Below are 27,500 nucleotides of genomic sequence, written 5' to 3' on the forward strand. Positions count from 1 at the left end.
AGAAGGGTCACACTACCACCAGGGCCATAATACTACTCCTGGAAATGCCCAAAACTCCTACGAAAGCCTTGTCAAATATGTGTACTTGGGCGGCGAAATGTTAAGTAATACGGCCCTCTGTCTTTCAGCTCTCCGTTTTATCCCCGCCTACAACCCTCCCGCCCTTTTTGTATAGGGAAGGAGGCAGCTCAAAGGCAAAAGAAGGGGGTGGGGGTGGGGGGGAGGGGAATAATAAAGTCCGTTGGCGCTGTCCTGGAAATGTAGTTGATAGAGTAGCCGAAAAAGGGTGAAAATACAGGTCTTTTCCCTCCTCTTCCCTCTCCTCTTTCCCCTCTTCTTTCTTCTTTTTCCTCCCTTCCCGCTTCTGGTTTTCCATTACAAAGAGTTAGAGAAAAAAAGCTGTGTGTGTAACATGTGCATCTCTCTCTCTCTCTCTCTCTCTCTCTCTCTCTCTCTCTCTCTCTCTCTCTCTCTCTCTCTCTCTCTCTCTCTCTCTCTCTCTCTCTCTCTCTCTCTCTCTCTCTCTCTCTCTCTCTGCTTCTGTGCCTCTCGATATTTTCTCTCTCTCTCTCTCTCTCTCTCTCTCTCTCTCTCTCTCTCTCTCTCTCTCTCTCTCTCTCTCTCTCTCTCTCTCTCTCTCTCTCTCTCTCTCTCTCTCTCTCTCTCTCTCTGATTATCCTTCATCTTGACATGCCTCCACGACTCTCCTTCAATCCCTTTCCTCCTGCCCTCCCTCCCTTCCCTTCCTCCTCTTACCTTGCTCCTCCTCCTCCTCTCACCTCCTTTACTCCTTCCTCCACCTCCTTCATTCCATTTCTTCCATTTATATTTCTAATCTTCCTATCATATGCTCTTTTTATCTATGTTTGTTTATGCCTCCTCCTCCTCCTCCTCCTTCTCTCACCACCTTCATTCTTTCCTTTATTCCTTTCTCCCTTCCTTCATTCCATTTCTTCCATTTCCATTTCTCATCTTTGTCTTCCTATCATATTCTCTGTCTATCTATCTGTTTATCTATATCTTTTTATGTCTCCTCCTCCTTCTCCTTCCCTCACCTTCTTTATTCTTCACCTTTATTACTTCCCCCACTTCCTTTATTCAGTTTCTTCCTTTTCCATTCCTTACCTTCGTCTTTCAATCATATTATCTTACTATCAATTTGTTTACCTGTTTATCTCTCTCTCTCTATCTGTCTCCTGTTTTTCCTTCCTTCACATCCTTTATTCTTTCCCTTCATTCCTTCTCCCACCTCCTTTATTCAATTTCTTCCATTTTCATTTTTCATCATTTGTTTTCGTATCAATTTTTCTCTATTTATCTGTTTATCTGTCTATCGATCTATCTATCTATGTATCTTTGTATGTATGTATCTATCTATCTTTCCTTCCTCCACCTCCTTCCCTCCCTCCTCCCTCCTGCTTTCAGACACCACATGAAAAACAGTCTAATTTTTTATGGCCTTCCCTCCCTCCTCCTCCTCCTTCGCTCTTCTCTCTCTCTCCTTCTCTCCTTCCTTCCTTCCTTCCCTCCCTCCTTCCCTCCCTCTTTTCCTCTCTCTCACCCTCCATCACGATCTGTCTTGAAGGTCCCTTAGGAGAGAGAGAGAGAGAGACTCTCTCTCTCTCTCTCTCTCTCTCTCTCTCTCTCTCTCTCTCCCTCAATGTATGTATGTATGCAATCCTCTATCAGTGCTGCCAATGTCACTCCATCCTCCCTTCCACTCCCTCCATCCTTCCCTCCACTCCCTCCATCCTTCCCTCCACTCCCTCCATCCTTCCCTTCACTCCCTCCATCCTTCCCTCCACTCCCTCCATTCTTCCCTCCACTTCTTCCAAACTTCCCTCCACTCCCTCCATTCTTCCCTCCATTTCTTCCAAACTTCCCTCCACTCCTCTCACCCTTCCCTCCACTCCTCCATCCTTCTCTCCACTCCTTCCACATTTTCCTCCACTCCCTCCTCCCGCTCCACGCTCTATTCCCTGCACTAAATTAAGAGAGTTTTCGTAGGGTCGAGAGAGAGAGAGAGAGAGAGAGAGAGAGAGAGAGAGAGAGAGGCTTAAGTTTTTTTGGATATTCAGTTTGAGAGTTGTGAGAGCAGCTTTAATTTCTGGGGATAAAGGAGGAGGAGGAGGAGGAGGAGGGGGGGGGAGGAATACACAGGAATACATAGGAAGAACAGACACCAGAAGACCTGTCGGTCTATGGCGAGGGTGTCTGTTTACTACCGCTACTACTAGTAATCTACTTGTGGTAGGACAGGACAGAATAGATGAAGGGTCCTCCCCACCCACCTCTCCCTCCGGCAACGTTCCGTAAGGATATAGTTAGAAGAGAACACCATGTGCCTTTAAGGAAGAAAGGGACATGGAAATTTTACAGTAAAGAGAGAAATAAGAAGAAATTACTACCCTTAACTTACGCTCTTGGTGAAATATGCTGTGGGGGAAATTATTAACACAAAGTCTTCAGGTTGGAGCCGTGCTGCAGTGTGGCTGAAACATACGAAAAGGGTCAGTAAAATCCTATATCCCTGAAGTACTTATTCAATGAAGACTTGAAGCTATTGATACTCTGTGCGCTAACTACTGACGGCGGGAGTCTATTGTGATCGACGACTCTGTTACTGAAATAACTTTTGCGCGCAAATGTGTTACATCTGCTTCCTTTTAACTTCATACCGTTGCTACGCGTTATTGTGTTGGGGTCTCTCTGAAATAGACTATCCGGGTTAATGTTTTCGAATCTATTAAGGATTTTGAACACTTCGATTAAGTCCCCTCTTACCCTTCGCTTTTTTAAGGAAAACATATCTAAACACTTTAAACGCTCGTCATACGGCAAGTTACGGAACGCTGGAATTTGTTTGGTTGCTCGTCGCTGTATCTTTTCTAGCAAAACTTGATCTTTGATAAAGTTCGGTGACCAGAACTGGACGGCGTATTCTAGGTGTGGTCTTACAAATGCTGAATATAATCTCTTCATAAGTTCGGGTGATTTATAATCAAAGTTTCTTGAGATTAATCTTAACTTCATATTGGCTTTTTTACTTGCCGCTGTACGTATACTGATCGCTCATTTTAAGAGTGTTACAGGTAATGACACCAAGATCTTTTTCTTGTTTTACTTCGCTGAGCTCATGTCCTTGAATCTGATATTTAAAGTTAAGGTTCTTTTCACCTATGTGAATTACTTTACATTTATGTACGTTGAACCACATTTGCCACTTGTCGCTCCAGTCGGCAAGTCTTATTAAATCCGATTGAATATTCTCGCAGTTTATACTGTTCGTTACCGTACCTCCTAATTTGGTGCCGTCGGCGAATTTGGCTACTTTTGATAGGATATCAATCTCTAAATCGTTCACGTAAATTATGAAGAGTGTTGGCCCCAGGACCGATCCTTGGGGCACGCCACTGGTTACGGGTTGCCAATCGGATGCTTCACTTTTGAGAACTACACGCTGTTGTCTATCTGTGAGCCAGTCATGAATCCACGCGCACAGATGGTCACTTATACCGTGGGAACGCAGTTTTGAAAAAGCCTAACGTGGGGAACTTTATCAAACGCTTTCTAAAAGTCTAGGCAAATTATGTCATATGGGGCTCGGGCGTCCCAGCTTGAGTATACGTCATTGAAGAAAGTTAATAAGTTGGTGAGGCAAGATCGGTTACTACGAAATCCGTGATGATCATCAGTTATCAGATCATTTGTTTCGAGGAAAGTGTTCACTTTATCCCTGATTATTTTTTCGAATAGTTTAATTAGGACAGACGTAAGGGTGATAGGACGATAATTACTGGCTTGTTTTTTATCTCCTTTTTTAAAGATCGGGGTAACATTGGCTTTTTTCCACGCAAGGGGAACGCTTGCCTGTGCTAATGACCTGTTGAACATTAACGTTATGGGTAATTCTAGCTGTTAGTTACATTCTCTTAATACGCGAGGAGATAAAATTGTTGGGACCCGGAGATTTATTTGGTATCAATTTTGGTCAACGCAAGCTTATGTTCTTCAGGGCCTTGAAAAATATTTCTCGGGGCGGGGATCGATGTCATGTTCTCTTTTGTGATTTTTTTTTTTTTTTTTTTTTTTTTTACCTCGCTGCCTGTTGCGCCGGTAGGCATCTTCCTGGTGGGGCCTGATGGTCGGCCCAAGGCTTCTTCCAGGTGGGGCCTGATGGTCGGCCCAGCCCGTTCTGGCGCAGGCGAGTGTTTATAGTGGCGCCATCTTGCATTGGCTCATGCTGCCCCCCGGAACTCGTTCTTGATTCGCTTGGACGGCTTCCTCTAGAGTCCGGGTTGATGGGTGGTCTTCAGGACAGCATGTGGGTAGTTTTAAGCCACTCGGCGGTGACTGAAAAATCCGAGTGGTAGCGTGGGGATTCGAACCCGCGTCGTCCATCACGCGGTGAATGTGGGCCCAGTACGCTACCACTTCGGCCACCGCCTACCCTAATACGCTACTAAAGGTTAAGTTTAGGACCGACGCCATACCTTTATCATCGCTAACCGTGTCGCCATTTTCTAATAGTGGGCCGATATTATTTTTAATAGTTTTTTTGTTTCTTATGTAACTGAAAAATAACCTAGGATTTTTCTTAACCGCAAGTGATATTTTTATCTCATACTCGCGTTTCTGTTTCCTGATTTTCCTTTCACACTCTCTCTTGATATTGATATAATTAGTATGATCCTGTGAATTGTGTGGCAGTTTATATTTCTTATACAGTTTTCTTTTTTCGACGATGATTTTCTGAAGGGAATTAGTCATCCACAACGGCTTGTGATTCTCTGCCATTCGTGGCTTAAGTGGGATGAATTTATTTACGCTCGCAGAGATTTGTGCAGTGAAACGGTTATACATTTCTTGAACACTGACGGTAATGAGCAAATGGCTCCAATTTACTAATGCTAATTATTTTCTTAGGTCTGTAAGATTCGCTATAGTTAGGTATTAAAAGTGAGTTTTTCCTTTCTTTTGTTTTAATATTTAAGACCCATCTGATAATGTTGTGGTCGCTGCTTGCAAATGGCTCGCCGACCTCACAGGCATTAATGAGGTGACTCGGTTGTGAAGACTAAATCAAGAATGTTGTTTCCTTGTGTCGGCGTGGTAACTGTTTGATAAAGAAATGTGTCCTGCGCAAAGTTTATTAATCTAGAGCCTTCTCTATCGCCAGAGAGGGCAGACCAGTTAACGGAGGGGTTATTGAAGTCACCGCATATTACCGCATTTCTATTTCTGATAACGTTATTTATTTCTGCGTAGAGATTCCCATCAATGTCTTCATTTCATTTAGAAGGTCGGTAAATTACGCCCAGAATATATTTTTCATTATCAATCGTCACTTGTACATACAATGAATCATATGCCTCTGTCTCGATTGTGTTAAGCCGAATGGATTTAAATTATTTCACGCATATATTATTACACCTCCACCCTTTTTGTGTAGACGACACTTAGAAAACGCATTGTAACCATTAATAGCCACTTCACTTGATTGATGCTTGTCGCGTGTATTCAATCATGTATCTCTGATCAAAATGAAGTCGGGTTTTTCAGCAATTGCATGTATTATCAAGTGGCTACGCTTTTGAATAATGTTACGGGCATTTACATAGATGTTTAATTTATTCGCCGAGTGTGCGCCATATATCAACTGTCGTTTCACTGGAATAATGCGTCAGACCTGACTATCTACAACTACCTCTACGTCATCACCCACCTGTGTGGCTGTTGACCTGACCGCTGCCTCAGTGCGTGTCTGGTGACCTGACTTCCTCCTCAGCCCTACACATTACTGATCTTACTCCCGCCCTCTCCTGTGACCTGACACTCCTACCTCCGTGGACCTCACCGTCTGGGTGTTGTCTCCTCCCAGCCAAGCCGGAAGTTTCCGCACCACGTTGCCGCTGCACCTGACTCCTCTTCAACTCTACCAAAACTTCCCCGTCTAACACTCTGCCCAACCTTTCCTAGCCTACACAATTTAGGTGAAGTCCATCGTTAGCAAACAAACTCCTGTCATGAACAAAGTGATCCCAGACGTCCACAAATATGAATCCCTCACTACTGCACAAATCCCTGACACGTTCGTTAATCCCCAGCATTCTACTGAGAATGAGGAAACTAACATCGTGCCTAGGGAGCAAACAACACACAACTGAACGCCTCCGGTTGTCCCTCAGCTTCCCGACAAACTTCCTATTCTTGTCTACAACCTCCTATGATCTAACTTTCACGACATTTTTTGTTCCGACCAGGTAAACAAACACTGTCTCCTCTGAGGTATTGACGACTAAGTCGTCAACCTTCTTAGCTAAATGCTCAATTCTACTCCCAGGGAAAACTACATGCCTGCGCCTGTCTCCTTTCCTACAGAACTCCTGGTCCTGCTGTCTAACTAAACTATTCCTGACGAGAACGATGCTAGGATCGTTCTCAACTTGGTCTTCTAACCCCTGGAACTTGTTCCTCGTCACTACACCACTGTAACTAACATCTGCCTCTACAGCCTTACTCCCTTTTCTAACCGGCTGGAAGGAATCTAAGGTACCTACCTTGTTCTCTACCTCACCTACTCTATCTTCCAGCCTTTCTACCTTTCCAGCTACCTTAAACTCACTCTCCCCGACACTCCCTACATCCAATCCTAACACACCCTCCAGAAACTGTAACTTGCTATCTAACGCTTCTAACTTTACACTTACCTTGTGTTCAGTCTCACAGAAAAAACATACAGTGTGCTCACCGTTATCCTTGTTAAGGAAGTCCGTCGTGAACTCCCTCCTGCAAGTCACACACGGAAACCTTGCTGCCGTTGGCATCGTGACCTGACTCTGCGAACCGGTCAAGAGAGAAACCTACCTCACGTCCACTCGGTAGGGGTGGCAGGAAGGAAATGGAGGAGGAGGAGGAGGAGGAACAGTAAAGGACGAGGAGGAGAAGGCATGGAGGTGACAACAGTAAAAATCCTTCATAAAACCAACCAGCCAACGAACCAACTAACACACTAACCTCTTTCTGCTTCATTTCAGGGCCGCACGGGAGCAGGAGGCGCAGGAGCAGGGACAGCAGGAGGAGCAGGAGGGGAGGGCGGCGGCGCGGGGGCAGGTACGGTGAAGGAGGTGCTGGAGGCGTGCGAGGGCGAGGAGCGGGAGTCGTGGGACAGCAAGCTACAGTTCCTGCTGGCCACGGTGGGCTACGCGGTGGGTCTTGGCAACGTGTGGCGCTTCCCGTACCTGGCACAGAAGAACGGAGGAGGTGAGTGCAGGTGATAGGGGGAGGTCAAGGGCTGGGGGGGGTGATGTTTGGAGGGTGAGGGGGGTCGGAGGATGATGTGAGGAGTGATTGGAGTTGTGGTGGTGGTGGTGTGAGATGGTGTGATGTGGAGGGGGGGGGAGGAGTGAGAGTGCTGGTGGCGGGTGTTATGATGATGGTGGTGATGAAAACAACAACAACAACAACAACAACAACAAAAACAACAACCACAACAACAACAACAGCAACAACAATCAGCAATAATAATAACAACAACAAGAATAAGAACTATACAACCAACAATAAGTCTACTCTACTTATTAGCGGCAAGCAGCGGCGTAAAACACATAATTAATTAGCATTGTTTGAGAAATATGGAGGATGGCGACAAACAAACATTTACATCTTATTAAGAGTGAGTACAATGCTGTGTGTGTGTGTGTGTGTGTGTGTGTGTGTGTGTGTGTGTGTGTGTGTGTGTGTGTGTGCTAAGAAGAGGATGACAGGCAAGAACAGGTGATAAACTCTTAGGAGGATAGGAAAAAGATGGATAAAGAGAATAATGATGATGATGATGATGATGATGATGATGAGGAGGAGGAGGAGGAGGAGGAGGCATATTTAATCAGTGAATATAAAAACTTGATGCAGTAAAACAATGACAGAGGTTAATGAAACTCAGACGCCTTATCTCTCTCTCTCTCTCTCTCTCTCTCTCTCTCTCTCTCTCTCTCTCTCTCTCTCTCTCTCTCTCTCTCTCTCTCTCTCTCATGCACTGTATTTAGTCTCATCTCGATACGCAAATCATCGAAGTCATCGTTATTGCTTCTGAACACTAACACATAAAATCTCATGTGTGTGTGTGTGTGTGTGTGTGTGTGTGTGTGTGTGTGTGTGTGTGTGTGTGTGTGTGTGTGTGTGTGTGTGTGTGTGTGTGTGTGTGTGTGTGTGTGTGTGTGTGTGTTTGTGTGTGTGTGTGTGTGTGTGTGTGTGTGTGTGTGTGTGTCTGAACCTCCCCATCCCGAATTTCTTCATTTTCTACTTGCATGTCTGTCTGTCTATAAGTATGTATGTCTGTGGGTATGTATATCCGTATGGGCCCCCCCCCCCCCCCCCCATGCTGCAGGTGCGTTCTTCATTCTGTATTTCTGTGTGTCTGTTTGCTTGTTTCCTGTCTGTCTGTCTGTTTGATTGCATGTCTGCAAAGTTGCCAGATTGTCTTACTCAGCCTCTTATATTTACCGACTTCCGACCCCAAAACTGTCTCGTGAACCCCAATAAGGAGATTCACTTATGATTATCGTTAAAATACTTAATTCCTGATGTTTCTTGGCGATAGTTAGGCGTCAGAGACCGGTAAATACTATGCTCTGAGTACGACAATCTGGCAACGGTGTATGTCTGTGTGTATGTATGTAGGCACGTGCACCTCACCCTCATCCCCTTCCTGCAGGCGCGTTCCTCATCCCGTACTTCATCATGCTGGCCTTCATGGGGCTGCCGCTCTTCTACCTGGAGCTCGCCGTGGGCCAGCGGATCCGCAAGGGCGCGCTGGGGGCCTGGCACCAGGTGTCGCCCTGCCTTGGTGGCGTCGGGGTGTCCTCCGCCGTGGTGTCCTTCGCTGTGGCTCTCTACTACAACACCGTCATCGCCTGGTGCCTCTACTACTTCTTCCAGGTGGGGCCGCGTCTGCTCCCCCGCTATTTTTTGCCCCACTCCTTCCCGTCCATTTTTATTCTCCTTCCTCTACTGTGACTGTCTCTTTTATTTTCCATATCCGTGTCTACTCAGTGATGAGACTCGGTTTTTTGTTTTCCCTTGATCCCCTGTCTTGTATTTCAATAATAATTTCAATAATAATAACAATAATAATAATAATAATAATAATAATAATAATAATAATAATAATAATAATAATAATAATAATGATAAATAAATAAATAATAATGATAATGATGATAAAGGACTGTTCATTTAATTACCATCGCTCTCTCCTACGCCATTTCTATTGCTTAGTGTATCTACTAGTATACTATTGAATAGCTGTTGGAGGCGTTCAGATTCTAACCAGCCACTTACTAACTACGTCTGACTTACTAACTACATCGATCTAACTAACCACATCTATCTGACTACATTCAACTATTATATCTAACTACATCTAACTAACTACATCTATCTAACTAACCACATCTATCTGAATACATTCAACTATTATATCTAACTACATCTAACTAACTACATCGATCTAACTAACCACATCTAACTACATTCAACTATTATAACTAACTACATCTAACTAACTACATCTATCTAACTAACCACATCTATCTAACTAACCACATCTATCTAACTAATCACATCTATCTAACTACATTCAACTATTACAACTAACTACATCTAACTTACTAACTACATCTAACTAACTAACTACATCTATCTAACTAACCACATCTATCTAACAACATCAAGGCCGGCTTCATCCCCCTTTGTCCCGCTTCCTCCAGAGCTTCCAGTCGCCGCTGCCGTGGGGGGACTGCCCTCACGCGGTGGGTGTGGTGGAGGAGAACAGCACGGCCCTGATGGAGGAGTGCGAGCGGGCGGGGCCAACGCAGTACTTCTGGTATCGCGACGCCCTGGAGATCACGCCCTCCATCCAGGACTTCGGGAGCTTCAACTGGAAGATCGCGGGCTGCATGGGCGTGGCATGGATCATCATCTACGTGTGCATCATGAAGGGCATCGTGGCCTCGGGGAAGGTGAGGAGCGCCAGAATAATCGGTGTCTGTTGAGCATCGTAACGTTTGTGTGTGGGTCCATTATGCCTATCTTGCTGCCATGGTGATTTGCTCCAGCCCGTTGGTAGCGCGGGCGAACATTTTTTTTTATAGCAACGCCGACCATCATAAACAGAGAAAGTAACGCGCTGCCCCTCTCTCCCCTCCCCGGCAGGTGGTGTACGTGACAGCCGTGTTCCCCTACATAGTCCTCTTCGCCTTCTTCTGCCGCGGCGTCACCCTTAGGGGCATGGGGGACGGGATCGAGCACCTCTTCACGCCTCGGGTATGTACTATTTCTCCTTCTAAACCAAAGTAGACAGGAGAAATAGAACAAAACAATGGAAAGCAAAAGCAAAACCACAACACTGCTCCGTTTGGAAGAAAGAGGACAGTAAATTGAGAGGACAGACGACAATGATCTGATTTAGTTCCACCCACGTCTTGCTGCTCTCTCTCTCTCTCTCTCTCTCTCTCTCTCTCTCTCTCTCTCTCTCTCTCTCTCTCTCTCTCTCTCTCTCTCTCTCTCCCATGTCAACACTCACGTCCCTCATTATGCCCAGGGTATGAATCTCCCTCTGTCCTCTTTACACCCCATCCTAACTTCTCCCCCACCCTTTCTCTCTTCCTTGCTTCGTCTCTCCTTACTTCTGCTCTCTTTTCCTTCTTTGTATCTCATTGTTCCCTCTCTCTAGCATCGAGAGCATTATGTCGTCCTCATTCTTTTCTCAGCCTGTCCCTATCCATTAAACACCTCTGCATCACTCAGTCACCTCTTTTCATACCCAGTGGGAGAAGCTGGAGGACCCCGTGGTGTGGCTGGAGGCGGGGACACAGATCTTCTTCTCGCTGGGCCTGGCCTTCGGGGGACTGATCGCGTTCGGGTCCTACAACCCCGTCAACAACAACTGCCTGCGTGACGCCATCATGGTCTCTGTCACCAACTGCTTCACCTCGCTGCTCGCCGGCGTGGTGGTGTTCTCCATACTGGGTGAGTCACGGGATGGCTGGCTTGATGGCTAAGCTTCGTGGGTCACGTGGGTAAGGTGCGTGGGTGAGATTTATATTTTTCGAGTCTGTCTGGCTGCCATGATCCACGGGTTGCAAGTAGTCTCAACAGCCGCATGGCAATCTGGTACCATTCCTCTTGACGAGAAGAGAGGACTAGTCGTCCCTATCTGGAAAGGGAAACGGGACCGCCAGGACTGCAACAACTACCGTGGTATTACGCTGCTCATTGTGCCAGGGAGGTGCTTGCCCATCTATAGCTCATGCGAATTTTCCACCAACTGCTGATGTGCAGAGATTTGAGCAGTCCAGTTTCACGTCTGGTTCATCGACAACTGACCGTTTCCTAGCACTGGAGCGCCGACGTGAGTTTGCAGCCTAAGTCGAACTTAAGAAGGTTTTTGCATCAGGCACAAAGCACTCTGAGATTTCTTGCGACTCTCTGGAATTCCAGCCAGGCCCGTTGATCTATTGACTGGCCTGTGCTCTGGGACTGAGAGTGCTGTGAAGTGTGTGGAAGGGGGGTGGGGGCGTCATATCCAGATTCTTTCCTGTGAATGCGGGAGTGAAGCAGGACATTGCCCCATCACTCTCAACACTAGCATGGACTGAATATTAGACCGAGTTGTAGACCAGAGTCATTGTTGGTAAGACCAGGGTCACTGACCCTGTCTTTGCCGATAATGACGTCATCCTCGCCGGGTCGCTGGAGGTTCACCGCCGTTGTTGTGGGAGAATAACCTTCACCTTCAAGATTTCATTGTTACACATTTGATTCCTTGAAAGATATCCCGATACCTGCAAAGGCAGAACCGCAGCGTCTTGGTGGCCGTTTGGGGTCGTTTTACTCGGGGTTGGAATAGACCATCTAGTTTTGCCCACAGTATGATTTGTGTAGTGTAAACAACTTTATAAATCTCTCTCTCTCTCTCTCTCTCTTCCAATGTTTGCTCTCATCACTGACTTTAGCGGCTCAAAATACTATTTTTATCCCACAATCTCTTTATCCGTTCCTCCCCTCTCACCCTCCCTCCCGCCATCTAGGGCTTCATTCTTCCTCTCTTCCCCATCCTTAAGGCTTCATCTTCCTTTCTTTTTATCTGCTCATGAGGCTTCAAACACTCTTTTCATCACTTTATCAAAACTTCTACTTCTGCTTCCCATATTTTTTAATCAAAGGTTTTCAACAATATTTTCCTTCCTTTCAGGACTTTTATTAATGCCTCTCTCTCTCTCTCTCTCTCTCTCTCTCTCTCTCTCTCTCTCTCTCTCTCTCTCTCTCTCTCTCTCTCTCTCTCTCTCTCTCTCTCTCTCTCTCTCTCTCTCTCTCTCTCTCTCTCTCTCTCTCTCTCTCTCTCGGCTTTTATCATCCATTTCCCTCAACAGGTCAAAACTTTCTCCTCCCTCTCCTTTCTCTTCATCTCTCATCCCTTCATCGCCCCTTCTCTCTCCCTCGCTTTTATCTTTTTCAAACCTTCGCGGAATCCTTTCAATCCTCCTTCCTTCTACATAATTAATAAATCAAATCCTCCTCCTCTCCCCTATCCCCAAGGGGTTAACTCCCCTTTTACTCCCCCTCCCCAAGATCTCAACTCTTCCTTTCCTTTCCTCTCCATAAAGTCTCAAATCCCCCTTTTTCTCCCCACTCCCCAGTCTCAAATCCCCCTTTCCTTTCCTCTCCTTAAAGTCTCAAATCCCTTTTTTTCCTCCCCACTCTCCAAGGTCTCAAATTCCCCTTCTCTACTCTCCCCCTAAGTCTTCAAATCCCCTTTTTCCTCCCCACTCCCCAAGGTCTCAAATCGTTAATCTCTTTTCTCTTCCCAAGTCTTCAAATCTCCCCTTTTCTTTCCTCTCCCCAAGGTCTCAAATTCCTCTTTTCTACCCTCTCCCCAAGTCTTTATATCACCCCTTTCCTCTTTCCCCCCAAGTCTCATCTTCCCCCTTTCCTCCTCTCTCCATAATAAGTCGCCAAATCTTCCTTTTCCTCCCCACTTCCCAAGGTCTTACATCCCTCCTTCCTCCTCTCTCCCCAAGTCTCATCTCCCTCCTTTCCTCCTCTCTCCCTAATAAGTCGCCAAATCTTCCTTTTCCTCCCACACTCCCCAAGGTCTTACATCCCTCTTTCCTCCTCTCTCCCTAAAAAGACGCCAAATCTTCCTTTTCCTCCCCACTCCCCAAGGTCTTATATCCCTCTTTCCTCCTCTCTCCCTAATAAGACGCCAAATCTTCCTTTTCCTCCCCACTCTCCAAGGTCTTACATCCCTCTTTCCTCCTCTCTCCCCAAGTCTCATCTTCCCCCTTCTCCCTCCTTCGTCAGGCTTCAAGGCCCACGAGACCCACGACCGCTGCCTGGAGGAACTGGAGGCCAGGAAGGCGATGCTGCTGGAGGAGGACCCGCACGCTTCCCTCGACGACCTCCCCGTGTGTGACATCCAGGAGGAGCTGCAGAAGGTGAGGAGGAGGAGGAGGAGGAGGAGGACGAGGAGGAGGAGGAGGAGGAAGATGTCTAGACTCGAAGGAGGAACAGGAGAAAGAAGAGAGGGAAGAGGAGGACAAAGGAGGAGGAGGAGGAGGAGGAGGAGGAGGAGGAAGAAGAAATATAGACCCGAAAGAGGAGGAGGAAGCGAAGCAGGATATCTAGACTCGAAGGAAGAAGAAAAGGTAAGAAAGAAAAAGAGGAAGGGGAAGAGGGAGAGAAGACAGAGAAGAAGGAGAAGGAGGAGGATCTCTCGACTCGGTGCAAGACGGGCAGCGACAAAGGGAAGAGTTAATCGGCGTGAGGGAACAGTGGTAGGGGTGAAGGCGTGAAGGCGAGAGTTACTGCATCAAATGGGCGGTAAGGAAGAAAACGGGAGGAGCAAGTGAAGGGGAGAGTGGGAAGCATGAAGTGAAGGGGAAGGTGAGAGGCTGTCTGAATTTAAATAAGGTGAACGGGGGTATTTTTTTTATTAAGTTAAAAAGGGGAAAAGGAAATCAGCAACCGAATAAAAGTATAAGACAGTACCGCAATAAATATAACGGAGGCAGATTAAGAACATAGGAACCTGACATCATAAGGAGACTACAAGAGATCGCTAGGCGTGTACAAGGAGTCTAGGGTGTGTAAGGTATCTCCAGTAAATCTAACCCCACCTACACTCACCATCCATGAAGTTAGGAAACCTTTTCTTTTCCCGAGGTCTCAAATTCCCCTTCCCTCCTTTCTCCCAAAGTCCTCAAATCCCTCTTCTCTCTTCTCTTCTCGTCCAAGTAAACGGTGCTGAGAGGAGGATCGCGACATCTCTCCACCCGAAATTGATCTCTCTTTTGGCAACTTTTCTAAACTTTTTTTTATAGGGGCAGTGCTTATCGGGCTTTTTTCCTCATCATTATTTTGTTTTGCCCTTGAGCTTCTTCTTTTACCGTAAAGAAAAATATTAGAAAAGGAGAAGGGTGAAGAGGGAGAGGAGAAAGATGAAGGGGAAGAGGAGAGGGTTTGAAGGAGGGCGAATGCTGAATGAATGGATGCAAAAACCAGTTATAACCTTAAAGGGAATGAAGTGATCGATGTTTTGGTTAGGCTACATATTAGGGGGAGAGAGGAAGGGAGATTAAAGCTGAAGGAATGCAGACATGAAGAGTGTTTTCAGGAGCATAAAGAGAGCGAGGTAAATGGTTTTAAGGTTGGCCCAAATGAGAGAAGGTGAAGAATTAATTTTAAAAGAGTTGAGGTGAATGGGGTGAAAGTTTGTAGAAAGACAGACGAAAATTTGGGGATGATAGGAGTTAAAAGAAAGGAGGAAATAAAATGAAAAGAAATAAGAAAAGAGAGAGAAGGTGAAGACGAATTAATTTTAAGGGAGTTGAGGTGAATGGGATGAAAGCTTACAGGATGACAGACGACGAAGGTGTTTGGATGAAAGAAGTAAGAAGAGAAGGGAAAGAAAATGAAAAGAAGGAAATGAAAAGAAAGGAAGAAGCTGATAAATGAATGAAGGTTATTGGATGAAAGGGTTTTGAGGTTATAGATAACTTGAAGGTTGTTGGACGAGTTTTAAGTTTACAGATGAAATGAGAGTTTTGGATGGAAAGGTTAAAGTTTATAGATGAGATGAAGGTTGTGGACGAAAAGGGTTTGAGGTTATAAATGAGATGAAGGTTGTTGGATGAAAGGGGTTTGAGGTTAGATGAAATTAAGGTTTTGGAATGAAAAAGGTTTGAGGTTACAGGAGGAATAAAGGTTGTTGGATGAAAGGGGTTTGAGGTTATAAATGAAATGAAAGTTGTAGGATGAAAAGGGTTTGAGGTTATAAATGAGATGAAGGTTGTTGGATGAAAGGGATTTGAGGTTACAGAAAAAAAAAAAAGTTCGGGGTGAAAGGAATTGAAATTATAGATTAAATGAAGGTTTGGGGATGAAGGAGTTTAAATTTATAGATAAAACAGAAGCTGTTGGATGAAAAGGATTAAAGAGGATAAGAATTCTGTAAAGATATATGTCCAAAGGAAGATGAAGACTCGAGATTTCATTATAGTTGGCAATGTGAGTTTAAGAAGGACAACATTTACTTATCATCCTCTATTAAGTAGTAATTCAGAGGTCCTGTAGTAAGAAGCATCCTTAAGCAGTATCCTTCAACCATTGTAAGGAATAGAAGACGTTGTTTTATCCTGGGCAAGTTGAAAAAGGACAATATTTACCTATCATCCTTTATTAAGTAGTAAATCAGAAGTCCTGAAGTAAGAAGCATCCTTAAGCAGTATCCTTCAACCATTGTAAGGAATAGAAGACGTTGTTTTATCCTGGGCAAGTTGAAAAAGGACAATATTTACTTATCATCCTTTATTAAGAAGTAAGTCAGAGTTCCTGTAGTAAGAAGCATCCTTTAGCGGTATCCTTCAACCATTGTAAGGAATAGAAGACGTTGTTTTATCCTGGGGCAGCGGAGGGGAAGGGGTGAAGGAGGGCAATATTGTGGGACGTGACGAGGAGGATTGGGTGGTCGTATTGGGAGGCAACAACGGCGTGGTGATCGTGTTAAGAGTGTCCAGTTTCGTTTGTCTGGTGTCGCTTCCACTGACCCGGATACATTTTTTCTTTCTTCATGCTGTTGCTGTTTTATTTTCTCTCTCTCTCTCTCTCTCTCTCTCTCTCTCTCTCTCTCTCTCTCTCTCTCTCTCTCTCTCTCTCTCTCTCTCTCTCTCTCTCTCTCTCTCTCTCTCTCTCTCTCTCTCTCTCTCTCTCTCTCTCTCTCTCTCTCTCTCTCTCTCTCTCTCTCTCTCTCTCTCTCTCTCTCTCTCTCATTACCACTCTACTTCTGCCTCTCTCATTCTCTCCCCCTTCCTCCCTCCTTCCTTCTTTCCTTCCTTTTTCCCTCTCTCTTCTCCCTCGCCCACGCTCCAGATTCAAAACGTGACTTGCCTTCATCATCATCTCTCTCTCTCTCTCTCTCTCTCTCTCTCTCTCTCTCTCTCTCTCTCTCTCTCTCTCTCTCTCTCTCTCTCTCTCTCTCTCTCTCTCTCTCTCTCTCTCTCTCTCTCTCTCTCTCTCTCTCTCTCTCTCTCTCTCTCTCTCTCTCTCTCCATTCGTTTCCTCTCACACGGTTATTGCTATTCAGATTTCCTCCATTATTTTTTTCTCTCTAACTTTCCTCTCCTTACCTTCCATTTACGGCCTTCCTTCCCTCCATACCCCTCACCCCCTCCCTCCCTCCCTTCATTTGTGTTTTGTTTTCCCTCGGAGGTTAGAGTTGAAATACGAGCCTAAAACTTATGCCTCCTCCTCCTCCTCCTCTCTTCTCTTTTTTTTTTATCCTCCTCCTCCTCCTCTTCCTTCTTCTTTTCCTCTTTCTCCTCCTGCGGTTATTTTCCCACTTCCTTCTCTTCGTCTACGTTCCTTCCTTCCTCCTCCTCTTCCCGTTCCTGCTCCTCCTCCTACTCCTACTCCTCCTTGCCTCCGCGAGCGTTGATATAGAGAAAGAAATTAAGGTCAGATATTTAATTAAACGTTCACCTTTCCGTAACTATTTGCAGGTGGATGTGGTGTATTTGTTTCTCCTTATTCTTTTATTTATTTTTTTATTCCATTCAGCCGATTCTTGCCCCCTCCTCTATCATTATATCTCAGAGTATCCAACATTCTCTCTCTCTCTCTCTCTCTCTCTCTCTCTCTCTCTCTCTCTCTCTCTCTCTCTCTCTCTCTCTCTCTCTCTCTCTCTCTCTCTCTCTCTCTCTCTCTCTCTCTCTCTCTCTCTCTCTCTCTCTCTCTCTCTCTCTCTCTCTCATCTCGTAAATATGGCGGCTCTGTCTTTCTTCCTTACTTATCACACCTCAAATATAACCTTGGTAATATTAGGAAGCGCATTCTCTTATTCTTTTTTCTTTCTTCTGTGCTCCTCCTTCTCCTCTTCCTTCTTCTACGTCCTTCTTTCCCTCTTTCTCCTCCTTCGTCTATTTTCCCTGGTCCTCTTCATTCGTTTACGTTCTTTTCTCCTCCTCCTCCTCCTCCTCCTCCTCCTCCTCCTCCTCATTATCATATCATACGTGTGTAGGTCGTAAGGTGGCTGCCTCCTTTCTCTTATTTCAGTTACGTTAATCTCCATATTAGTTTTAGTACCTCCTTTATTCCATTGTTCTCATTTATTTATTACCTCCTCCTCCTCCTCCTCCTCCTCCTCCTCCTCCTCCGCCTTCTCCTCCTTCTCCATATTATAGCGCAGGAAGGGAAGGTTTCATCATGACCTTCAGTATACAATGCAAACTTGGGCGTGTTATAGTACCAGATGAGATATTGAGAGAGAGAGAGAGAGAGAGAGAGAGAGAGAGAGAGAGAGAGAATTATATAGATGGAGAGCAGGGATGAAAGAAAGGGAGAAATAAAATGAAATAAAGGAGAGGAAAATAAAGAAAGGGACGACTGAAGAGAAGTTGGACCCCAATGCAAGTGTTAGGAAACTTTAGCGGGCCGTCCTGGTGAGTCAGCACACTCACTGGTGCTTTCCCTCAGCAGGTGTGTGAATGCAGTGTACCTGAAAGATGTTAATTGATTAACTAATTCTTACTACGCAAAATTAATTGATCAGTCAATCAGAGAAGGAAAATACAATAAAAAAGAAAACTGGAGCTGAGAAAGAAAAAGGGAAGCCGGTGCTGCGCCGCAAGCCGTCGCGAGGATCCCTTTGGATGCTTGTGCGCGTGTCCCAGGCCGTCGGTTTTCCTCCCCAGAACCGATAAACGCGGGAACCGGCCGTGGTAGGCAATACACCTAGGAGAGCAAACTCCGAACAATAAACCCGGACAGGTGGAGGTCGTTAGCCGTGGTAGGCAATACACCTAGGAGAGCAAACTCCGAACAATAAACCCGGGCAGGTGGAGGTCGTTAGCCGTGGTAGGCAATTCACCTAGGAGAGCAAACTCCGAACAATAAACCCGGGCAGGTGGAGGTCGTTAGCCGTGGTAGGCAATACACCTAGGAGAGCAAACTCCGAACAATAAACCCGGGCAGGTGGAGGTCGTTAGCCGTGGTAGGCAATTCACCTAGGAGAGCAAACTCCGAACAATAAACCCGGACAGGTGGAGGTCGTTAGCCGTGGTAGGTAATACACCTAGGAGAGCAAACTCCGAACAACAAACCCGGACAGGTGGGGCTCGTTAGCCGTGGTAGGTAATACACCTAGGAGAGCAAACTCCGAACAACAAACCCGGACAGGTGGAGGTCGTTAGCCGTGGTAGGCAATACACCTAGGAGAGCAAACTCCGAACAATAAACCCGGACAGGTGGAGGTCGTTAGCCGTGGTAGGCAATACACCTAGGAGAGCAAACTCCGAACAATAAACCCGGACAGGTGGAGGTCGTTAGCCGTGGTAGGCAATTCACCTAGGAGAGCAAACTCCGAACAATAAACCCGGACAGGTGGAGGTCGTTAGCCGTGGTAGGCAGTCTGCCTAGGAGAGCAAACTCCGAACAATAAACCCGGACAGGTGGAGGTCGTTAGCCGTGGTAGGCAGTCTGCCTAGGAGAGCAAACTCCGAACAATAAACCCGGACAGGTGGAGGTCGTTAGATGTCGTAGACAACCCACGTGATGGGAACACAAAAGAAGAGAAAAGAAAAAGAACACCAGAAAAAGAAAAATATATAAACGAAACATCAAGAAAAGAAAAAAACACAGATCATCCACCTTTAGGCCCTAACATCGCCAAAATTATGGATGGGTCTTTTCTGGGGAGAAAAAGGCTCATCCAGACCAAAGAATATAAAAAAGGGATGATGTAGGAGAGAACACCCAAAAAATGGAAAAAAGAACAAAAAAAATCGAAATAGAAAGGAACTGCAATACAAGAACATCAAGAAAATAAAATATAAAGAAACATCATCTGCCTTTCGGCCCCAAGTAACATCGCCAAAATTATGGGTGGGTCTTTTCTGGGGAGGAAAAGGCTCATCCAGACCAAAGAACATCAAAAAGGGATGATGTAGGAGAGAACACCAAAAATTTTGGAAGAAAAAGAACAAAAAAATGGAAAAAGAAAAGTAACAGCAATAAAAGAACATCAAGAAAATAAAATATAAAGAAACATCATCCACCTTTCGGCCCCAAGTAACATCACCAAAAGTATGGGTGGGTCTCTTCTGGGAGGAAAGCGGCTCACCCAGACCAACGAACATCAACAAAAGGATGATAGGAAAAAGAGAACATGAAAAACATAAAAATTAAAGAAATAAGAAGAAAAAGAAAAGAAAATACACCGAAAAAGAAAAACAACAGCAGTAAAAAGAACACGAAAAACACGAGATCAAGAAAATAAAAATATGACAAACATCATCCACCTTTCGGCCCTGACTAACATCACCAAAATTATGGGTGGGTCTCTTCTGGGAGGAAAGCGGCTCACCCAGGCCAACGAACATCAACAAAAGGATGATAGGAAAAAAAAACATCGAAAAAGAAAAACAACAGCAAGAAAAGAAAGAAAAAAGAAAAGAAAAAGAAAAGAAAATTAAAACACCATTACAAAATAAAATAAAAGAAAGAAAATAAAAAGAAAAAGAAAAGAAAAAGAAAACACCAATAAAAATAAAATAAAATAAAATAAAACAAAAACAATAAATAAATAAATAAATAAATAAATACAGAATGTAGTAAAATTAACTACCTTACTAACTAGCTAACTCTAACTGTTTAACCAACTATTAAACTACCTATTCAACTACCTACCTAACAAACGGGAATATAGCTGTTTGACTACCTGTTAACTACCTACCTAATTAACGGTAATCGAGCTGTTTGACTACCTTTTAACTACCTGACCTGATGGAGTGCCTCCTATTGTCCTTAAAAACTGTGCCTCCGTGCTGTCACCCTGCCTGGTCAAACTCTTTCGCCTCTGCCTGTCAACATCTACCTTTCCTTCTTGCTGGAAGTATGCCTTCATACAGCCTGTGCCTAAGAAGGGTGACCGCTCCAATCCCTCAAACTACCGTCCTATTGCTTTACTTTCTTGTCTATCTAAAGCTTCTGAATCAATCCTTAACCGGAAGATTCAAAAGCACCTTTCCACTTCTGACCTTCTATCTGATCGCCAGTATGGGTTCCGCAAGGGGCGTTCTACTGGTGATCTCCTAGCCTTCTTAACTGACTCTTGGTCATCCTCTCTTAGCCGTTTCGGTGAAACTTTTGCTATTGCGCTGGACATATCAAAAGCTTTTGATAGGGTCTGGCACAAATCTTTGCTTTCCAAACTACCCTCCTACGGTTTATATCCTTCTCTCTGTACCTTTATCTCCAGTTTCCTTTCTGACCGTTCTATTTCTGCCGTGGTAGATGGTCACTCTTCTTCCCCTAAATCTATTAACAGTGGTGTCCCACAGGGTTCTGTCCTATCTCCCACTCTTTTTCTGTTGTTCATTGATGATCTTCTTTCCAAAACGAACTGTCCTATCCATTCCTACGCCGATGATTCCACTCTGCATTACTCAACTTCTTTTAATAGAAGACCCACCCTACAGGAACTTAACGACTCAAGGCTGGAGGCTGCAGAACGCTTAGCCTCAGACCTTACTATTATTTCCGATTGGGGCAAGAAGAACCTGGTGTCCTTCAACGCCTCAAAAACACAGTTTCTCCACCTATCCACTCGACACAATCTTCCAAACAACTATCCCCTATTCTTTGACAACACCCAGCTATCACCTTCCTCAACACTAAACATCCTCGGTCTATCCTTAACTCAAAATCTCAACTGGAAACTTCATATCTCATCTCTTACTAAATCAGCTTCCTCGAGGCTGGGCGTTCTGTACCGTCTCCGCCAGTTCTTCTCCCCTGCACAGTTGCTTTCCATATCCAGGGGCCTTGTCCGCCCTCGTATGGAGTATGCATCTCATGTGGGTGCTCCACTCACACAGCTCTTCTGGACAGAGTGGAGGCTAAGGCTCTTCGTCTCATCAGCTCTCCTCCTCATACTGATAGTCTTCTACCTCTTAAATTCCGCCGCAATGTTGCCTCTCTTTCTATCTTCTATCGATATTTCCACGCTGACTGCTCTTCTGAACTTGCTAACTGCATGCCTCCCCCCTCCATGGCCCCGCTGCATTCGACTTTCTACTCATGCTCATCCCTATATTGTCCAAACCCCTTATGCAAGAGTTAACCAGCATCTTCACTCTTTCATCCCTCACGCTGGTAAACTCTGGAACAATCTTCCTTCATCTGTATTTCCTCCTGCCTACGACTTGAACTCTTTCAAGAGGAGGGTATCAGGACACCTCTCCTCCCGTATTTGATCTTGCTTTCGGCCACCTCTTTTGTTTCTTTTTTAGGAGCAGCGAGTAGCGGGCTTTTTTTTATTATTGTTTTCTTTTTTTGTGTGCCCTTGAGCTGCCTCCTTTGTTGTAAAAAAAAAAAAAAAAAAAAAAACTAACGGTCTAACATGGATAGTGAGGTAAGGTGGGGTTAGACACAGGAGCTGCCTTGTGTAGACCAACCGGCCTCTTGCAGACTCCTTACGTTCTTACTATGTTCTTATGTACTTATGTCTAAGAGTTATGGCTGGAGGCTGAGAAGAATTCGGGACGGAGAGTGAATTGGTGTGTGTGTGTGTGTGTGTGTGTGTGTGTGTGTGTGTGTGTGTGTGTGTGTGTGTGTGTGTGTGTGTGTGTGTGTGTGTGTGTATGTGTGTGTGTGTGTGTGTGTGTGTGTGTGTGTGTGTGTGTGTGTGTGTGTGTAATAATAATAATAATAATAATAATAATAATAATAATAATAATAATAATAATAATAATAATAATAATAATAATAATAATAATAATCGGTTAATTTAGTTACGTTAGCCGTCAGGCTGAAAATTTACATATTATTGATACATTTTTACTTCGCTAACGGGGATTTGGGGTCTGATATATGTGTGTGTGTGTGTGTGTGTGTGTGTGTGTGTGTGTGTGTGTGTGTGTGTGTGTGTGTGTGTGTGTGTGCGTGTGTGTGTGTGTGTACGGGCGCGACTCGGTGACAAGTTAATTAGCTCCAAGTGACAGTATAAGTAGGCACAACCACAGCCCGCACCACCCTTCCCCCCTCCCCCCTCTTCCTCCTTCTCAAAGTCAGTGTCATGACAGGTCTTCCTGAGCGCCTCCCCGTCAATAGTGGAGTGCCGCAAGGGTCAATGTTGGATCATGCTCTCATTGTCATAAGAATCAAAGACTTAGAAATTCGACTAAAAAGTCTTCCTACCAAAGTTTGATAAAGATAAATAAGTGGGTGGAGAGGCCCTAACGACGCCCGATTTCGGTCATTTAAGGAACCTTGACCGAATTAATCGCTGGTTTGAAAAGTGGAAGATGTCCTTTAATCTCGGCGTGTCAAGTTATGCATATCTGCAACATGCCTTGTTACAATCACACACACTTTCTGTTGCCTGCTATTCCATGATTTCAAGCTTCCTCTTGATCTCGTTGATTCCCTTCTCCCCCATCCTCCTCCTCGGCTTAGGGTCCCTCCCCTCCTTTCGTCGTCCAGGTAGTCGGTGGCGCGGTGCCTTGGGTCATGAGTAATGGTTAGCAGGGCAAGGGTTCGATTCATTGTCAAAATGTCTCTTAAAGGGAGAGGTATAGCGGAAACGCGGCAAAAGAGAGAGAGAGAGAGAGAGAGAGAGAGAGAGAAACCTCCTCTCCTCTCTCTCTCTCTCTCTCTCTCTCTCTCTCTCTCTCTCTCTCTCTCTCTCTCTCTCTCTCTCTCTCTTTCCATTCCGATCTCTCCCCTCTGCCACTTGTCTACCAGGATTGTTGATTTTTTTTTAAATAAAAAAATCGTCTATTTTCATTTAAATCAGATTTTTTTTTATCTAAACCGATTTTTTTTTTATTAATGAGAATAATTAAATGAATGTAAACCTCTATATTCTCTACATTAGTTTAAAACACGTGTTGGAATATTCTTGCATCCTTCCTTTCCTTTCCTTTCCTTTCCTTTCCTTTCTTTTCCTTTCCTTTCCTTTCCTTTCCTTTCCTTTCTTTTCCTTTCCTTTCCTTTCCTTTCCTTTCCTTCCCTTCCCTTCCCTTCCTTTCCCTTCCCTCCCTTCCCCTTCCCCTTCCTTTTCCTTTTCCTTTTCCTTTCCCCTCTCCTCTTATCTCCTCTCCTCTCCTCTCCTTTCCTTTTCTTTTCTTTCCTTTCCTTTCCTTTCCTTTCCTTCCCTTTCCTTTCCTTTCCTTCCCTTTCTTTGCCTTCCCTTCCTTTTCCTTTCCTTTTCCTTTCCTTTCCCTTCCCTTTCCTTTTCTTCCCTTTCCTTTCCTTTCCTTTCCCTTCCCTTTCCTTTCCTTCCCTTTCCTTTCCTTCCCTTCCCTTTCTTTGCCTTCCCCTAGCAACACCCGTACATCCCTTTACCTCTTTTTACCCTGCCGGCAGCGCGCACGTCTCCCTTTCAGTGATTTTTCAAGCCCTTCCTTCCTTTGTTCTATTTCATTTATAATTTTTTCCCCTGCATAATAACGCTTCTTTTGATCCTTTTACTTTTCACTCTATAACTCTCTTTAACAATTTATATTTTTCTTCAACTCCTTCACTTTATCACGTTTTTCCCTTTAAATTCATAACGTTTTTTTATATATTCTTTCATAAATCTCTTACTCTGCTCACACTCCCGTCAACACCCTCCATCATTTCACCTTCACATGTAACTATTTCGTCTTTTTCCCTCTTTTTCTCGCCTTGAAAAATCTACATCGGGCAGAAATTTTGCCTTCATTAACTCAACCCTTTATACATTGATTTATCTTCCTATATTTTGCAGTCTTTTCTCCTCCTTATAACATTTTACCCTGGTTCTCTCTTTCCCTAACCTTACAGTCAGTAGCGGGCGCAGATCTCACCTTCATAATCTCACACTTTTTTATCTTTTCCCTTTACATCTAGCATCTTTACCCCCTTCTTCTCCCCTCCCTATAACAAGTTACCCTAATCTTCTCTTCTGCTCTCTAAATAGTCGGTAGGAATGACATATTTCCTTATCATAATCTTTCTCCGTTTAGCCTCTTCTTTACCCCTTTACGTCCCCCAACCCATAATATATCACCTTTATCCTCTCCTTCCCTCTTCACTAAACAGTCGGCAGCGGGCACGGGTCTTATTTTTAGTATACTCATCCTATGTTGCCTTAATTTTCCTACCCATGCAACACCCTAGTACACTTTTTTTCTCCTTCCTATAACGTACGAAACTTATCCTCTCTCTCTCTCTCTCTCTCTCTCTCTCTCTCTCTCTCTCTCTCTCTCTCTCTCTCTCTCTCTCTCTCTCTCTCTCTCTCTCTCTCTCTCTCTCTCTCTCTCTCTCTCTCTCTCTCTCTCTCTCTCTCTCTCTCTCTCTCTCTCTCTCTCTCTCTCTCTCTCTCTCTCTCTCTCTCTCTCTCTCTCTCATTAAACGGTTAGCGGCGGGCACTTATCTTATCTTCAGTATACGCTATTTTACCTCAATTTTCCTTCCTATATAACACCGAAACACACTTCTTTTGTCCTCCCTATACCGTATACGACTTGTCCTCTCTCTCTCTCACTTCACGGATGGCGGCGGTGGAAAACAAGGTAAAAAAAGGGCAGAAGATAATGAAGGTTAGATATGTGCCCGTTACTGACAGTGTAGGGAGAGGGAGAGAGAGAGAGAGAGAACAAGGCTAAAATGGTATAAGGAGGAGAAAAGAATGTAAATATAAGAATAAAAATTAAGGTCTTAGCTTCAATATACTCATCCTTCTCGTCACTTTAACACACAACTTTTCCCTCCCTATGACGTATAAGACTTGTCCTCTCTCTCTCTCTTCACTAAACAGTCGGCAGCGGGCACTGGTCTTATCTCCATTATACTCACCCTATTTTATCTCAATTTTCCTTCCTATATAACACCGTAACACACTTCTTTTCCCCTCCCTATGACGTATAAGACTTGTCCTCTCTCTCTCTCTCACTAAACAGTTGGCAGGGAGCACGGGGCTTATCTCCATAATACTCACCCTATTTTATCTCAATTTTCCTTCCTACATAACACCGTAACACACTTCTTTTCCCCTCTCTATGACGTATAAGACTTGTCCTCTCTCTCTCTCTCACTAAACAGTCGGCAGCGGGCACGGGGCTTATCTCCATAATACTCACCCTATTTTATCTCAATTCTCCTTCCTATATAACACCGTAACACACTTTTTTTCCTTCCCTATACCGTATAAGACTTGTCCTCTCTCTCTTCACTAAACAGTCGGCAGCGGGCACGGGTCTTATCTCCATTATACTCACCCTATTTTATCTCAATTTTCCTTCCTACATAACACCGTAACACACTTTTTTTCCTTCCCTATACCGTATAAGACTTGTCCTCTCTCTCTTCACTAAACAGTCGGCAGCGGGCACGGGTCTTATCTCCATTATACTCACCCTATTTTATCTCAATTTTCCTTCCTACATAACACCGTAACACACTTTTTTTCCTTCCCTAGACCGTATAAGACTTGTCCTCTCTCTCTTCACTAAACAGTCGGCAGCGGGCACGGGTCTTATCTCCATTATACTCACCCTATTTTATCTCAATTTTCCTTCCTACATAACACCGTAACATACTTCTTTTCCCTTTCCTATACCGTATAAGACTTGTCCTCTCTCTCTTCACTAAACAGTCGGCAGCGGGCACTGGTCTTATCTCCATTATACTCACCCTATTTTATCTCAATTTTCCTTCCTACATAACACCGTAACACACTTCTTTTTCTTTCCCTATACCGTATAAGACTTGTCCTCTCTCTCTTCACTAAACAATCGGTAGCGGGCACGGGTCTTATCTTCATTATACTCAAACTACTTTAACTCGTTTCCTTCCTATATGACACCCAAACAACTTCTTTTCTCCTCCCTATAACATTTATCCCTTGTCCCCTCTCTATAAACAGTCGGCGGCGGGCGCAGACCTCCCCTTCATAATCTTTCTTCTTTTAACCTCTTCTTTATCCCTCTACATCCCCCATCTCATGATATTTGACCCTTATCCTCTCCCTCTTCTTTACACAGTCGACGGCGCCTTTATTATCTTTATCTTTTTAACCTCCTCTTTACCCCGTTACGTCCCCCGGGTCATAATATTTCACCCTTATCTTCTCCTTCCCTCTAAACAGTCGGCAGCCGGCACGGGTCTCGCCTTCATCATCTTCACGGAGGCCATAAACCAGTTTCCGTTCCCGCCGCTCTGGGCCATCCTCTTCTTCCTCATGCTCTTCACTCTCGGCGCAGACTCCCAGTTCGGCACACTCGAGGGCGTCATCTCCTCCCTCATCGACCTCAAGGTGTTCCCCAACCTCAGGAAGGAGGCTATTTCAGGTGAGGTGTGTGGGGGGAGGGGGAGGAGGGGTGCAACAGGAATGATGATTCAAGGGTTGAGAAACTTGGTATGTAAGAATAGTCTTAAAATTCTAAAATCTGCAATCTCTAGAAGAAGAAGGGTGGGAGGAAACTTGATCAAAGTTTATAAGTTGATGAAGGACTAATTAGGGTGATATTAGTAAGACTGTCGTGGTAAGGGAATCGGGTAGGACACGTAGCGATGGGTTTCAGTTAGATATATTGATATTTAGCAAGGACATAGGCAAGAATTGGTTTGCTAATAGTGGAGGATGAGTAGAACAGGCTGACAGTCATGTTTTAAGTGCCAATAGCATGGATACATTCGAGAAAAGGTTGAATAAGTTAATGGATAGTGAGGTTAGGTTTACAGGAACTGACTTATATAGGCCTATCGACCTCTTGCAGACTTCTTGTGTATTTATGTTCTTATGTTTCCCTTTCATCTTTCCCTCTAACCCTTCTCTCGGTCTCTCCGATTCCTTCTGGTTCCCTGCACCATCTCACTTCCCCTCCTTTATTACACATTTCTACCACCCCTTCCCTCCGTTGCCTGCTCTGCCTGTTTCCCATTCTCTCTTCTCCCCATCTCTTCCCTCCCACTTATTC

At 44.7% G+C, this 27,500-nt stretch overlaps 1 protein-coding gene across 1 annotated transcript in view; it reads left to right on the plus strand.

Moving 5' to 3' along the window:
• LOC127001449 (uncharacterized) overlaps window positions 1–27,500 on the plus strand; it is an 87,602-nt gene that overhangs the window by 16,568 nt on the left and 43,534 nt on the right. Inside the window, exons 3-9 of the mRNA XM_050865976.1 lie at window positions 7,038–7,263; window positions 8,714–8,937; window positions 9,768–10,019; window positions 10,213–10,323; window positions 10,827–11,028; window positions 13,363–13,496; window positions 26,669–26,870. Of these exons, the coding sequence (XP_050721933.1) occupies window positions 7,038–7,263; window positions 8,714–8,937; window positions 9,768–10,019; window positions 10,213–10,323; window positions 10,827–11,028; window positions 13,363–13,496; window positions 26,669–26,870 (1,351 nt within the window). The remainder of the gene's footprint in view (window positions 1–7,037; window positions 7,264–8,713; window positions 8,938–9,767; window positions 10,020–10,212; window positions 10,324–10,826; window positions 11,029–13,362; window positions 13,497–26,668; window positions 26,871–27,500) is intronic.

The sequence above is a fragment of the Eriocheir sinensis genome, chromosome 21 (assembly GCF_024679095.1).
Source record: "Eriocheir sinensis breed Jianghai 21 chromosome 21, ASM2467909v1, whole genome shotgun sequence".
NCBI classification, from domain to species: Eukaryota; Metazoa; Arthropoda; class Malacostraca; order Decapoda; family Varunidae; genus Eriocheir; species Eriocheir sinensis.